The sequence below is a fragment of the Chionomys nivalis genome, chromosome 2, assembly GCF_950005125.1.
Source record: "Chionomys nivalis chromosome 2, mChiNiv1.1, whole genome shotgun sequence".
NCBI classification, from domain to species: Eukaryota; Metazoa; Chordata; class Mammalia; order Rodentia; family Cricetidae; genus Chionomys; species Chionomys nivalis.
This window is the reverse complement of record NC_080087.1, coordinates 86842741-86856985: the sequence shown is the minus strand read 5'-3', so window position 1 is coordinate 86856985 and position 14245 is coordinate 86842741. Positions and strand designations below refer to the sequence as shown.

Here is a 14245-nt window from a genome sequence, read left to right as displayed (position 1 = left end):
TGTATAGACCAGGTAGGCCTTAAACTCTCAGAGATCCACCTGCCTCTGCCTCTTGAGTGCTGGGATTAAAGGGATATACTGCTACACCTAGCTAGAAAGCTCACGGTTGTAAAGTGAATTATGGTTACTTGTGGGAGAAAGAGCTATTTGCTTTCTATTCAGCAATGGTCTAGCCACATACTTCAAAAGGTCAAACCAGGCCTCAGTTTCCCCATGTATCCACTGAAAGGGAGCCACCCCTGAAGGGTGTAGAGAGAGCACATGCTCTTAAGAGAAACATCATTCAAGGCATCTTTCTTGGAGTCATTCCCCAAATACAGGACAGAGTGACCAGATTTTAAAGTATTTAATGCTGGGCAGAATGGATCACTCCTGCAATCCCAGAACTCAGAGGCTGAGGCAGGAAGATCAAGAGTTGGAGGCTAGCCTGGGCTACAGGAGAGACCCTGTCTCAAAGGAGCCTAAATAAGGAAACAGTATTTTAACAATGACAACAAAACGTTACCAGTTAGGAATCTCTGTTTTCACAAGCAGATACAACAGGACAGAGAGAAGGTCATCAGCACACATGGTCTCCAAATTCACTGCAAGGGGAAAGAGGGTCATAGACACTGTGAGACACAGACGGAAGGACAGACGCAGAGTCTCCTTCACTAACCAAGCTGCAAAACCACATCCCAGGAAAATCACACGCCAGGCAGAAAACACTGCTGCTCTCTTGACAGTGTCCTGAACAGATGTCAGAAGAAGAGGATAAAAGAGCGTACAGTTGGCACATGCCTGTCACCCGGTTTTGGGGAGTCGAAGGCAAGAACACCTGAGTTCAAGGTCAGTCTGGGCTAAACAGTGAGTTCCAGGCCGGCCAGGACTACAGAGTGAGAACCTGTCTTAAAAAATAAAAAGAAAGCTGGGGTGGTGATGGTGCACACCTCTAGTCCCAACACTCAGGAGGCAGAGGTGGGCAGATCTCTAAGTTCAAGGCCAGCCTGTTCGACACAGAGTGTTCCAGGACAGCCAGGGCTACACAGAGAAACCCTGTCTCAAAATAAAATAAAATAAAATAAAGTTAATTAATTAATTAAAAAGAAAAGGCTGGGTGAGATAGCACACACAACCCCAGCAATGGGTGAGCTGGAGCCAGCCTGAGCTAATGTGACCCCGTCTCAAAACATCAACGACAAAACCTAACTGTATAAAGAAGTAAAAGTCAAATGGTGCAAAAGGGACAGACCACGAATACCCTGGCCACCTCTGCCACTTGGTGTCCTTTCTGAGAACCTACTTTTGGAGACAGTCTGTGAATCTACCACCGTAGACATGGGCTGCACCCACTCCACCCTCTTCTTCTGCCGCTGTTGGAAGCGCCCTGTATACTTGCTTGGTTATCCCACAAGATTCTTTGGGAGTTGTTCTTCAACTATACACTACATTTTTCTTTGCTTCCTTTGTCTTAACCTTTCTCTGTAGTTGTGCTGTTTTAGAGCCTGGGTAGAGAGGCTCAGCCAGCAAGAGCTCAACTACTGAGTGACAACCTCCAACCCCTAACTTTATTTTTTACCCTTGAATTTTTTATTTTTAATACAAAATGAGGTATTTGATACAAAAACAAAAAACAAAAAAACCCAGACAGCTGAACCTCCAAACACCTGGCAAGGTTGGCCCAATTGAAGCAGCTGCTTCTCTCTCTCTCTCTCTCTCTCTCTCTCTCTCTCTCTCTCTCTCTCTCTCTCTCTCTCTCTCTCTCGTAATTTGCTATGCTAATCCTGCCGAACCTGCTTCCCAGGGCACTCCCCCATGCAACTCCGGTCCCTTTGCAATGCTCCTCCTCTAAGGACCTTCATATCTGTGCATCTGCTGCCTTGCCCAGCCCGGCCCCTTCCCAGCACCTACCTCTCTGGCTGGGAGACTGTGTCATGAGCTGTACCACCTTCCGCAGGCACAGCAGCTTCTGCTGTGGGGACGTGCACTTGTTCAGCTGCCCCAGCTCTCTCTTTGCACGAGGGATGTTAAAGCTGTGATTTGGGACATGGGAACTGCAGGTTAGGCGGAGGGCCCTGCTGCTCTTGTCCTGGTCATATGCCTGCTTAGACACTTGTTACAGAGGAGTGACCAACAAGAACAGACCGAGAAGAGCTTTGACCCAGGTCGGTAGCATTTACTCAGGCTTGCAGATGACAGAACTTCGCCAAAAATGTGGAAAAGGAAAAATCCAAACGCCTGTCCTAGAGGTGCAGGCCTGTGATCCTGGCCCTCGGGAGACTGAAGCAGGAGGATTACAAAGCTAGCCTGGATTGCACAAGGGGCTGCTGTCTCAAGAAGTATAGGTTGGGCTGGAGAGATGGCTCAGTTATTAAAGGATAGGCTCACAACCAAAAAAGAAGTAGTAGTACAGCCTGGAGAGATGGCCCAGTGATTAAAAGCATTTAATTCTTGCAGTTGAGTTTGATTTCCAGCACCCACAACAGGCTCACAGCCACCTGTTGTCCAGCTCAAGGCAGATCCAACTCCTCTGGCCTCTGAGGGCACCTGCACTCATATGCACATACCTACAGAGAGACATACAGACACATAATTCAAATAATAAATTTTTTAAATAGCAAGGTGGTGGAGGCACATGCCTTTAATACCAGTACTTGGGAGGCAGAAGCTGGCAAATCTCAGTGAGTTCAATGTGAGCCTGGTCTACAAAGTAAGTTCCAGGACAGCCAGGGCTACACAGAGAAGCCCTGTCTCAAAAAAACCAAAAATTTAAAATAGTATGGGGCTGGAGAGATGACTCAGAGCTTAAGAGCACTGACTGCTCCTGCAGTGGACCCAGATTTGATTCCCAGCACCCACATGGCAGTTCACTGCTGGCTGTAACTCTAATCTCAGGAACTCTGATGCCCTCTCCTGGCCTCCAAGGGTACTGCACGCATGTGTGCATATACATACAGGCCAAATACTCATACACACTGAAATAAAATATAATTAAAGTGAAGGAAAAGTTTTAAAAGGCAACAAAAATAATAACTTTTAAAAACTTAATAAAAGCTAAATAAATGGAAATAATGCAAGGGTGAGAAGAGGCTTGCACATCAATACTTCAGACATTTTTACCCTAATGGAACTTCACTGGATAGCAAGCGCCCCCATGGCTGGGTTCTCTCAGACTGGCAGGTGAGGGCAGACAGCCTTCATGGGGCGGAGGAGGGGCTGAGTGAGTCACATGGCCCCTCCCTCAACTCCCACCAAGCTGGTACACTGGCCCACAAACACAGGAGAGGACGGCCACAAGACTGTCCCAGGTCAATGTCAGCTGCCGTCATCAGTAGGGAGCAATTGCACAGCTCCGTAGTGGTAACAGCAAGTCAGTGGCCATGACTACTGCGGAGAAGCCCTGCCGAAGCCACTGAGGGGAGAAGATGCCCCCAGCCGCCAAGCACGCTGAACTTGTGAAGCCGTGAGAGTTCTTACCTGAACTCAGGTTTCACCCCGATGTCTTTCTGCTGAAGATCTTGAAGGCTTCTGGTGATTTTGTTAAAGGCGGCATCCTAGCAACAGATTTGAACAAAGCTTCAAATTAAGACTTTTGTAGCTGGGCGGTGGTGGCGTGCACCTTTAATCCTAGCACTTGGGAGGCAGAAGCAGGAGGATCTCTTTGAGTTCAAGGCCAGCCTAGTTTATAGGACAGCCTGAATTACATGTCGAGTTTCAGGACAGCTAGGGCTGTTACACAGAAAAACTCTGTCTCAAAACAATGTCTTTTGAGACAATGTCTCTCTACATAGTCCTGGCTGTCCCCGAACTCAACAGGTAGATCAGGTTGCCTCCAAACTCACAGAAATCTACCTGCTTCTGCCTCCTGAGTGCTAGGGTTAAAAGCATTACTATTTATTTTTCATTGTATGTGTGTGTCCTATGTCTGTGCACGTGACCACGGGTATCCACAGAGGTCAGAAGAATGTGCTAGATCTCCTACACCTGGAGTTACAGGAGGCTGTGAGCCACCCTTCATGGGAGCTAGGAAATAAATCATCTGCCAAAAGCAGTCTGTGCTCTTAACCGCTGAGCCATCTCTCTGCCCCCACAGGAGCTTCAGATTTCTCAGATAAGGCGCTCATCCTGGAGAACAAAGATGGCAAACTTACCTCGCTCGCCTCCATGGTCCCCACGTATTTAAAGATCAGGTCGTAAAGATCGTGATGGACGTAGATCTGTGGGGTCGACAGAGCCAGGCTTGGGGTGTGTATCAGGTGCCAGCGAGCCTCCCAGCCACTGCCCTCCGCTCTCCACTCTCTCCTTACCTCTACTGCCTGCTTCATCAGGTTCATCTGGGACTCCTGCTTCGCAAGAACCTTCTAGAATTCAAGAGAAATGCTGCGTGAGCGTTTGGGTGTGCATGCGTGCAGGCTGCTCTTGTTTGGTGCGGTTATCTGCTTACCAGGTGAGAGTCTCTGAGAAGCTGCTGGAGGCATTTGGTGTAGAGCGCATTGACGGAGTCCTGCAACACACAGAACAGGGAAGACCCCTCTTACCACCAGAGCCTGAGTGGGTAGCGCATCCGAGGACAACGGGTCTGAGGGCACAGGTGAGCTTTACCAGATCATCTTTTTAAATATTACGTTTATAGATCTGGGATGTGTCTGTAGTGGGGGGTGGTTCGGAGGACAGCTTTTAGGAATCACTGTCTCCCCCCACATGGGGCCAGGGACTCCAACACACACTGTCAGGCCTGGCAGCAAGCGCCTTTAGCTGCTGAAGCATCTCGTCAGTCCTCAACTTAGGAGCATACTTGCAGATTTACATATGTGTGTGTGTGGCACAGCACCCGTGAGTGCAGAGGTCAGAGGACAGAGGACAACCTCGGGTGTCAGTTCTCACCTTCTGCCTTCCTAACAGCAGGGAATCTCTTGCTGTTTGCTATTGTGCCCTGTACTTCATGCTAGCTGGCTTACACACTTTTGGAGGATCCTCCAGCCTCCACTCCCACCTCCTCTCTTAAGCATACTGAGATTACAGACACATGCCTTGGGTGTCCACCTTTGATATAGGTTCTGGGGACCTGAACCCAGGCTGTCCGTCTTGCCTTTTCTACCCACTGAAGATTCCTCCTGGCTCTCAACTTCTTTTTTCAAGGAGTGTATGAAGAAAAGAGTTCCCCTTGGTGCTAACATAGCCAGCAACAGTAAGTGTGTGTGTGGGGGGTTGTTTCTTTATGACACTCATCAAGATTGTTCACTTCCTAAAGGGACTTGGGCTACTCCCAGCCATGGACTGGTCCCCAGAGGGATTCCAGAGCTGAGAGGAGAAGCAAAAGCTCTGGAGCGAGAGCTGCCAGCCAGGCAGAACAAGACACAGCTACTAACGATGTGGTGGCGGAGGCTCTTTCTTTCACAGTCTCGGAATGCCCGGTGGAAAGACGCGATGTTCTTGTCAAATCTCTCCGAGTGTCTTCCCAGAAATTCCCTCACATCTTCAATGGTCTTCAGGGAAAAAGGATCTGAAGGTGCGGAGGGTTCCTCTGCAAAACAGATGGAGGGGTAGGCTGGCTACAGTTTTCACCGGTTCCTGACTGATGGGGGGGAGAGGGAGGGTGTCACACCCTTTCCCTTGTTCCAGATGGGTCTAGAGCCCCAGGTTTCCATGAAAGGATGGCCAGGGACCAGGGAAGAAGGTGAAGGAGATCATGGAGTCCAGAAAGTCATACAAGGTCTTTTCAGGGAACAAAATCATATTAATCCGTGACCCTAGGTACAACCCATGGGGCTGAGTAGAAACCAATTCCTGGCAATTAGAGCTTCGCGGTGCATTTGGCAAAGGGATTGTGTTGTTTCCCTGGGCAACAAAATAACCTGTTGAAACCCAACGAGCTCTCAGTGAGACAATAGTGCAGGCAGCTTAACAATACCTCAGGCTGAGGCCCAGACACAAAGCCAGGGCTCCGGCTGCTCCAGGGACAACCTTGTCACAGGCTGAACACAGAAGCGGTGAGGCCTCCAGTACCACCTGAAATCCTCTCATATCCGGCACGGCAGCCTCAGCCAAGGGAAGCCTTAGACCAAGCCCCAGAGGGGATTTTTATAAAGTTATGCACATCTCTAGTGGGCTCTTTGATATTTTTTTTTTGTGTGTGTGTGTGTGACATTCAAGCTTTTAACAGCTGTGTGAAGGGAAAGGTGGTGTCTGCACAGACTTTTCCTTGTCAGGAGAAAGGGGAGACTCTCCCCAGGTACCTGAAGTCTCTCTCTTCTCCAAGGGATGAGCGATGCAGAGAAGGCTGAAGCTCTCTTCCTTTTCGTTATAAAAAGTCTCTTCAAAGAGGATGGGCACAGAGAGAAGACAAGCAAAACCAGCTCCTAACTTAATCCTGTTTCCTTCAATGAGGACACCCTGGAATCAAGAAAACGTCACAGGACCAGCCTGGGGGTGGTAGCCACGGACGCTCCGTGCAGTTTCCTCCCAAAAGGTACCCAGGTAGAGCCTGTGACTCCACCTCGGTGTGTGTCAGCTGGACACGTGACCAGGAAGCAAGAAACAGGTGTGGTAAGTAATTTGTGGTACTTTGCATCAGATGTCATGAGCCACAGGGATGCCAACCGCCTGAGCAGACTTACAGATAACCCTCACCCTTCCGGATCTGCCATAGTACCCTCAAGCCCTGGATGCTCAGGCCCTGGCGTCAAAGTGTACATAAAACCCAGTGAGAAGAGTAATTATGGTGGCCTGGACCGGCGGACCATGCACTAGTTGGGGGAAAGCGACCAGCTGAGAGCAAACGAAATATCCAGCTCGTAGAGTTTACCTGATTCTATTACAAAACAAACAAAAAACCATAGACACAGCTGGGGAGGGTGGCTCATGCCTGTAATCTCAACACTTAGGAAGCTGAGGCAGAAGGATCAGGAGTTCCAAACCAGCCTAGTAAATGCACCAAAACCCTCAAAAAATAAGTATGGGCGAGGCATGGTGGTGCACACCTTTAATCCCAGCACTTGGGAGGCAGAGGCAGGTTTGTATCTGTAAGTTCAAGGGTATCTTGATCTACAGAGCGAGTTCCAAGCCAGCCAGGACTACAAAGTGAGATACTATCTCACTTTGGGGGCGGGAGGGGGGGGGAGGAGAAAGAAAGAAGAAAAAGAAAAAGAAAAAAAACCAGCCACAACAAAAGAAATAACCCTGTAGGACACAGACCTGAGAAGGGTGTACCCAGGACCACTAACATCAGTAGATGACTCCCCTTGGCTAAGAGAGGGAAGAACTCCAGCCCCACATCACGTCCCATGACACAGTCTAGATCCTAGTCACTATTAACTATCACCATGGCCTCCTGTCAGGTAGCTTTTCAAGGCTGCTATGTACATATAAAAATCAACATTCCATGCCAACAATGTGAAAGGCCAAGACACAGGGTTATCTTGCCTCTGTCTGCCCCTGCCCCCATCAACCCTGAGCCATCCTAGAAGGGGGTACCTTTCCATCTAGGGTCTGAAAGTGTCCTTCGGTGGGCACCAAAACGTAGGACTCGAACTGACAAGATGACTGAACGCTGCTTGGCAGGCTTCCTCTGCAGGGCACCAAGACCTAGAAAACCAAGGAGGATCAGCACTAGACAGTGTTGTCATGCTGGGGACCTGCCGAGGGATGCGGCATCAATGGGAAAATGGCCCTGGTTAGGGCTGGAGGCACAGCTTGTTATGGGTGGCAGCAAAAGCTTTTGCTCACTGAGTCATCTCAATAGCCCTAACCCGTTTAACTTCTCTTTCTTTTCTTTCTTATTTCTTTAAAATATTCTTTGGAGACAGGGTCTCTCTGTTAAGTAGCCCTGGCTGTCCTGGAACTCATTCTGTAGACCAGGCTGGCCTCGATGCACAGAGATCCCCCTGCTTCTGCCTCCTGAGTGCCAGAACTAAAGGCTGCACCACCATTCCCAGCTCAATTTATTTCATTTCTAATATGTAAAAGTAGACTAAAAAGCAATGGAGTGAGCCCCACATGTCCTTCATCCAGCTTCAAAAACTAGGAATTTGCCAGGCGGTGGTAGCACACGCCTTTAATCCCAGCACTTGGGAGGCAGAGGTAGGCGGATCTTTGTGAGTTCGAGGTCAGCGTGGTCTACAAGAGCTAGTTCCAGGACAGGCTCCAAAGCTACAGAGAAACCCTGTCTTGAAAAACAAAACAAAACAAAATTAGGAATTTGGTGGCCAGTCATTTGTCATCTCTAGCTATCCCTGAACTCTGGGTTATTTCAAGAAAATCCAGAAAGTTACATAAGGCCAAGAAGTGACTCACCCCTATATATATATTAGAAATGCATTTCTGAACAATAAAGCTTCTTTTAAGAAACAGAGCTAGTAGACTGGAGAAATGGTTCAGTGGTTGAGAGGACATATTAACACTCTTACAGAAGACCACCCATGTCAGCCCTCTCATGACCACCTGTCACTCCAGCTCCCGGGGATCCAATGCCCTCTGCACAGGCATGCACAGACATGCGCAGGCACGCACAGGCATGTACAGACATGCACAGGCATGCACAGGTATGCACAGGCATGCACATATACACATAACTTTAGGCAAATAAAATTAAAATAAGTATAACCACGATGCATTATTATGCACAAATGCCTCCTTACTTACTATAAATTTCCCTAGTTTTTCTTGTTCTTTAAAAAACTTTTTTTTTTTTTTTTGAGACAGGGTTTCTCTGTGTAGCCCTGACTGTCCTGGAACTCAGTATGTAGATCAGGTTGGCCTTGAGCTGACAGAGATCTACCTCTGCCTCTGCCTTCCACGTGAAAAACCGTATTTGTAAATGGCATGGGAAATTCTTCTGTCTATGTGTTGCTTTTATTGGCTAGTGAATAAAGAAACTGGCTTGGCCTGATAGGGTAGAGCAGAGCTAGGCAGGGAAAACTAAACTGAATGCTGGGAAGAAGGAAGCAGAGTAGAGAGAAGCCATGGCGCTGCTGCCAGGAGACAGATGCACTGAAACTTTGCTGGTAGGCTACGGACCTCGTGGCAATACACAGATTAATGGAGATGGGTTAAATTAAGATGTAAGAGTTAGCAAGCCGGGCGGTGGTGGCGCACGCCTTTAATCCCAGCACTTGGGAGGCAGAGGCAGGCGGATCTCTGTGAGTTCGAGACCAGCCTGGTCTACAAGAGCTAGTTCCAGGACAGGCTCCAAAACCACAGAGAAACCCTGTCTCGTAAAATCAAAAAAAAAAAAAAAAAAAAAAAAAAAAAAAAAAAAAAAAAAAGAGTTAGCAAATAAGAAGCTAGAGCTAATGGGCCAAGCAGTGATTTAAATAATATGGTTTCTGCCGGGCGGTGGTGGCGCACGCCTTTAATCCCAGCACTCGGGAGGCAGAGGCAGGCGGATCTCTGTGAGTTCGAGACCAGCCTGGTCTACAAGAGCTAGTTCCAGGACAGGCTCCAAAACCACAGAGAAACCCTGTCTCGAAAAACAAAAAAATAAATAAATAAATAAATAATATGGTTTCTGTGTGATTATTTTGGGGCTGAGCAGCCGAGAACCAACAAGCAGTCTTCCCTGTAACATGTAAAGAGATTTTTTTAATTGTATGAGTACAAGTGTTTTGCGTGAATGTCTAGCTATGCACTACATGCATGCTGTGCCCACAGAGGCCAGAAGAGGGCGCTGGATCCCCTGGAACTGGGGTTACAGACCATTATGACTAGAAACTGACCCAGGCCCACGCAAGAACAGCAATTTCTCTTAGGCAATGGGTCATCTCTCTGACCCACATGTTTAATTTATGGTGTTCATGTCTTCACTGTTTATATTCAGGAAAAATAAAACTGCCTTTTTTGTGTTTAAATTCTATTCTGTAGCTTTTCTGAACTTCCTTGCGAGTTCCCAGCATTTTTGAATAAAAAGTAGCTTAGCGGCATATGCCTGTAAACCTGGCTCAATAAAATCCAGGCAGGAGGCTCATCCTTGCAAAGTCACCCTCAGTAAACTCAAGACCAGCCTACAATCTGAAATTTTCCGTATTTGCTTATTTAAAAGATAGCATGTGTTTGGGTGTCCTCAGAGGCCAGAGGAGGTAGTTACAGGCACTCGTGAGGCAGCTGATGTGGTTGGTGGGATCCGGACTCTGGACCTCAAGACTGGGCTGCAGGTGCACTTAACTGCTGAGCCATCTCTCCAGACCCCTCCTATCTAAGATTTTAATTATAAAACAAAGGGAGGCATTTGGATACCAACTTTGAAATGGGAAACAATGCCCAGGCTCCACGGGCGCCTCACAACTACATAAAAATAGCAACACAGACGAAACACAGGCAAGACAGCCTTGAACTCAGTGTGGGTTCCAGCAAGGGAATGCCTAGAAGCAGTCCTTGGGGCATTTAATGCCAGGATTCAGAGGCTTTGTGACGGTCCCTGTGGCAGCACTGAGGACCTCAGCAATCCTGCTGCAGGCCTCCTTCTGGCCTCCACGGGACCAGAAACCTCTGTGTGTTCTGAGAAGCTCCACTTGAATTAAGATTGCATGCTGTCACGCCCTGCACTGGATTCCCACCACCAAACACACCAGGGAGAGTGACACACATTCATTGACTGCACAGGAGACCCTCCAGTTTCAGACACTACCCCAGTTTCCCAACAGACATGGAAAGGAGGCCAACCCCTCCCCATTCCAAGGAAGAGGGTCCCCTGCTGCACAATGCCCCCCCCCACACCAGGCTATAGATAGCCCCAACCCTTGTTTGTTTGTTTGTTTGAGATAAGGTTTTGCTATATAGCCGAAGACAGCCTGGAACTCCAGATCCTCTCACCTCTACCTGCCTTCTGGTAATTTTTCTGACAGGCAACTAGACCCCACACCCAGGTCACATGGGAAACATGGACAACTTTCTCTAGGCAGCTGTCATGAGCCAGTCGTCCATGTCCTAGCGGGAATGACGCCGCTGTGCAGTAAACCACCATGCAGCTATACACCCAGACTGCAGCAAGACCCTTCACCCAGCTGGGCAGCGTTTGCTGAGCCCAGCAGTCTCTGATCATTATCACCTGACTTTCCCCAGATCCGGTGCTGCCTGCACTGCACGCTGTCTGAGCCTGGAGTTAGTTCCCTGCACCGCTTCGACAGGGGTTGGCACCTGAATCGAAGTCTGCGCCGATCCTGCTATGCTTAGAGTAATTATAAAATAGGAATCTGATAAAAAGTGGTGGGTTGTGGACTTAAGAAACTGTAGCTATGGGGGCCGGAGAGATGGCTCAGTGGTTAAGATCAGTGGCTGCTCTTCCAGAGGACCTAAGTTCAATTCCAAGCACCCTCGTGGAAGCTCATAACTGCCTGTGACTCTGGTTTCAGGGGATCTGACACCTTCACGTAGACATACATGCAGGCAAAATGTGAATGCACATGAAATAAAAATAAATAAATTAAAAAAAGAAAATGTACAGTCTGTAGTGACCACTGCTATATAAGTAACCCTGAATAAATTCATTTTACCCATCCAGATGAATGTGAGTCATGGGGGGAGGAGTTGGTACTGTCTCACCTGGGGATAGATCTTAATTATATCTCTCTCCTACAAAGTCAGAAAACAGCAGCCAATCCACAAGAGCCCCAGATGGACCTGCCGGAGACACTCCCAGGAAGCCCCAGGGGCATTATTAGCCCGGATAATAGGCACAGGGGTGGCTATTAGAGCAGTGTGGGTGTCACAGAGCCCTGCATCTGAAAGATGAGGGAGTATGGGAGAAGGAATTTCTATGGTGCAACCAGGTAGCAGGAAGAAGACTCCTCCCCTCCCAGAAAGGGACATCCTGGAAGGAGGCCAGCTTGAGCGGTGGCTGGGCTGTGTAGGGGAGCGGACGTCTGCCGCACCCCTGTTACCACAGACCAGCACATCTTATCGTGGTGGCTGTCGGGAGAAGGGTCAAAGGTGGCTGATGCTGAAACTACAGACATTACTTATTATTCTGTCGTTTTAATTTTTGCATTTGGGTGTTTTGCCTATGTGTATGCCCACAGAGGCCAGAATAGGGCATTGGATCTCCTAGAACTGGAATTACAGGCAGCCGTGAGCCACCATGTAAGTGCTGGGAATGAAACCTGGGTCCTCTGTGAACCAGCCACTGAGCCCTGACACAATTTCTAGTGATGAGCTAATAGCTTAAGTCTCATGGTTATGGTTTGACTCTGAAATATCTCCCACAGTTCATGTCTTAAATATTAGGAGTCTGTGGAGCCTTTAGGAGGTGGAGCCTGGTGACCGGAAGTCTGTCACCAAGGGTGGACCTTTGAAGGTTCTGTTTCCACCTGGTTCTGGTCCAGCACCCTGCTTCCTGTTCCTCCATGATGTGGAGATGTGTCTGCCAAGCACCCCAGCCATACTGAATACTACTACCATGCCTTCCCCAGCATGTGATGGAATGTAACCCTCTGAGGCTGTGACCCCAAATAAACCCTTCCTCCCTAGGTCGTTTCTGTTTGGTGTCTGGTCACAGACACAAGGAAGGTTAATGCTGCACCCGTAAAGGGTTCTGATCTCTGGTGCTGGGCCGGTTAATTCTCGGGCCTGTCGGCAAAGCTCCCAGGACAGAAATTAATCATGATACTGCCGACAGCACGTTGCTCTCTCAGAAGTGACAGGAAGGATGGGGAACCTTCTAGGAGCAACCCTAATATTCTACTGTTTAAGAAGCATGCGGAGACCGGGCAGTGGTGGCGCACACCTTTAATCCCAGCACTTGGGAGGCAGAGGCAGGCGGATCTCTGTGAGTTCGAGGCCAGCCTGGTCTACAAGAGCTAGTTCCAGGACAGGAACCAAAAGCTACGGAGAAACCCTGTCTCGAAAATCAAAAAAAAAAAAAAAAAAAAAAAGCATGTGGAGCACACTGTACAGTGGAGAGCTGTGTCCCTTGCCCATCCTATGAACAACAGGGGCCAGAGCAAGCCATCCAGCTCCAGCCCCACCCTGGGTATGCTGGCAGAGTACTTCATTCCACGCTTGACTTCTGCAGGGAGGCTACATCATCTGACGAGGCCAGGGAAGGCCAGAAACTTCTAGCTACCCAGTGTGGACCTCAAGCGGATCCCATAGTTCTCAGGAGGGGCTGGAGCCGAGTACCGTTTCAAAAGATGGGACTGACCATGGCGGTGCACATCTGGGGTCTAAGTATTGAATTTCGGTCCTCACATGCTCTTAGCCATCAAACCTTCACTCTGGCCCCTTATTTGTTTATCTACTGGGTTTTTAGTTTTATTTTGTTTGCTTTGGTTTTGCGAGACAGGGTTTCTCTGTAGCTTTGGTGCCTGTTCTGGAACTCACTCTGGACTAGGTTGGCCTCGAACTCACAGAGATCCGCCTATCTCTGCTTCCCGAGTGCTGGGATTAAGGGTGTGTGCCACCACTGACCAGCACACCCACTGGAGTTTTGTGAGACAGAGTCTCACTTCGTGGTTAGTGTATGCTGGCCTCAAACTCACCATGTACCTTCAGCCAATCTGCTTGTTTGCATTACAGACCTGTTCTGTCAAGCTCCGCCACTAATCATTTTTTCTTATATTTATTTATTTATTTTATTTTTATTATTATTATTATTGGTTTTTTCGAGACAGGGTTTCTCTGTGGTTTTGGAGCCTGTCCTGGAACTAGCTCTTGTAGACCAGGCTGGTCTCGAACTCACAGAGGTCTGCCTGCCTCTGCCTCCCAAGTGCTGGGATTAAAGGCGTTCCCTGTGGTTTTGGAACCTGTCCTGGAACTAGCTCTTGTAGACCAGGCTGGTCTCGAACTCACAGAGATCCACTTGCCTCTGCCTCCCGAGTGCTGGGATTAAAGGCATGTACCACCACCGCCCGGCCTTATTTTTATTTAAAAAAAAAAAAAAAAAAAAAAAACCATATTTTTTTCATTATACATACCAACCCATTTCCACTCCCTCCCCCTCCCTTTCCTCCATTTATCCCCTGACCCCACGCCCCATCCACTCCACAGAGAAGGGAAGGCCCAAGGCTCTCCCTACTATATCTAGGCTGAGCAAAGTATCCATCCAAAGAGAATCGGTTTTCCAAAAAGTCAGTACAAGCAGTAGGGATAAATCCTGGTGCCACTACCAGTGGCCCCTCAGTCTGCCCCATCCATGCAACTGTCAAGCACAGTCAGAGGGACTGGTTTAGACCTAGGTGGTTCCTTTCCTGTCCAGCTGGAGTTGGGGAGCTCCTATTAGCTCAGGTAGACTGTTTCAGTGGGTGTACCCATCATGGTCTTGACCTCTTTGCTCATA

At 48.5% G+C, this 14245-nt stretch overlaps 1 protein-coding gene across 2 annotated transcripts in view; it reads right to left on the bottom strand.

Annotated features, from left to right (window-relative positions):
* The window catches only part of Ankrd27 (ankyrin repeat domain 27), a 53299-nt gene that overhangs the window by 29752 nt on the left and 9302 nt on the right, over positions 1-14245 (bottom strand). For both annotated transcript variants that reach the window (XM_057761678.1, XM_057761679.1), the window contains exons 3-11: positions 7453-7563; positions 6216-6372; positions 5349-5503; positions 4424-4483; positions 4287-4340; positions 4131-4196; positions 3457-3533; positions 1891-2012; positions 506-584 (exon numbers count right to left, since the gene is read on the bottom strand). In XM_057761678.1, the coding sequence (XP_057617661.1) occupies positions 506-584; positions 1891-2012; positions 3457-3533; positions 4131-4196; positions 4287-4340; positions 4424-4483; positions 5349-5503; positions 6216-6372; positions 7453-7563 (881 nt within the window). The remainder of the gene's footprint in view (positions 1-505; positions 585-1890; positions 2013-3456; positions 3534-4130; positions 4197-4286; positions 4341-4423; positions 4484-5348; positions 5504-6215; positions 6373-7452; positions 7564-14245) is intronic.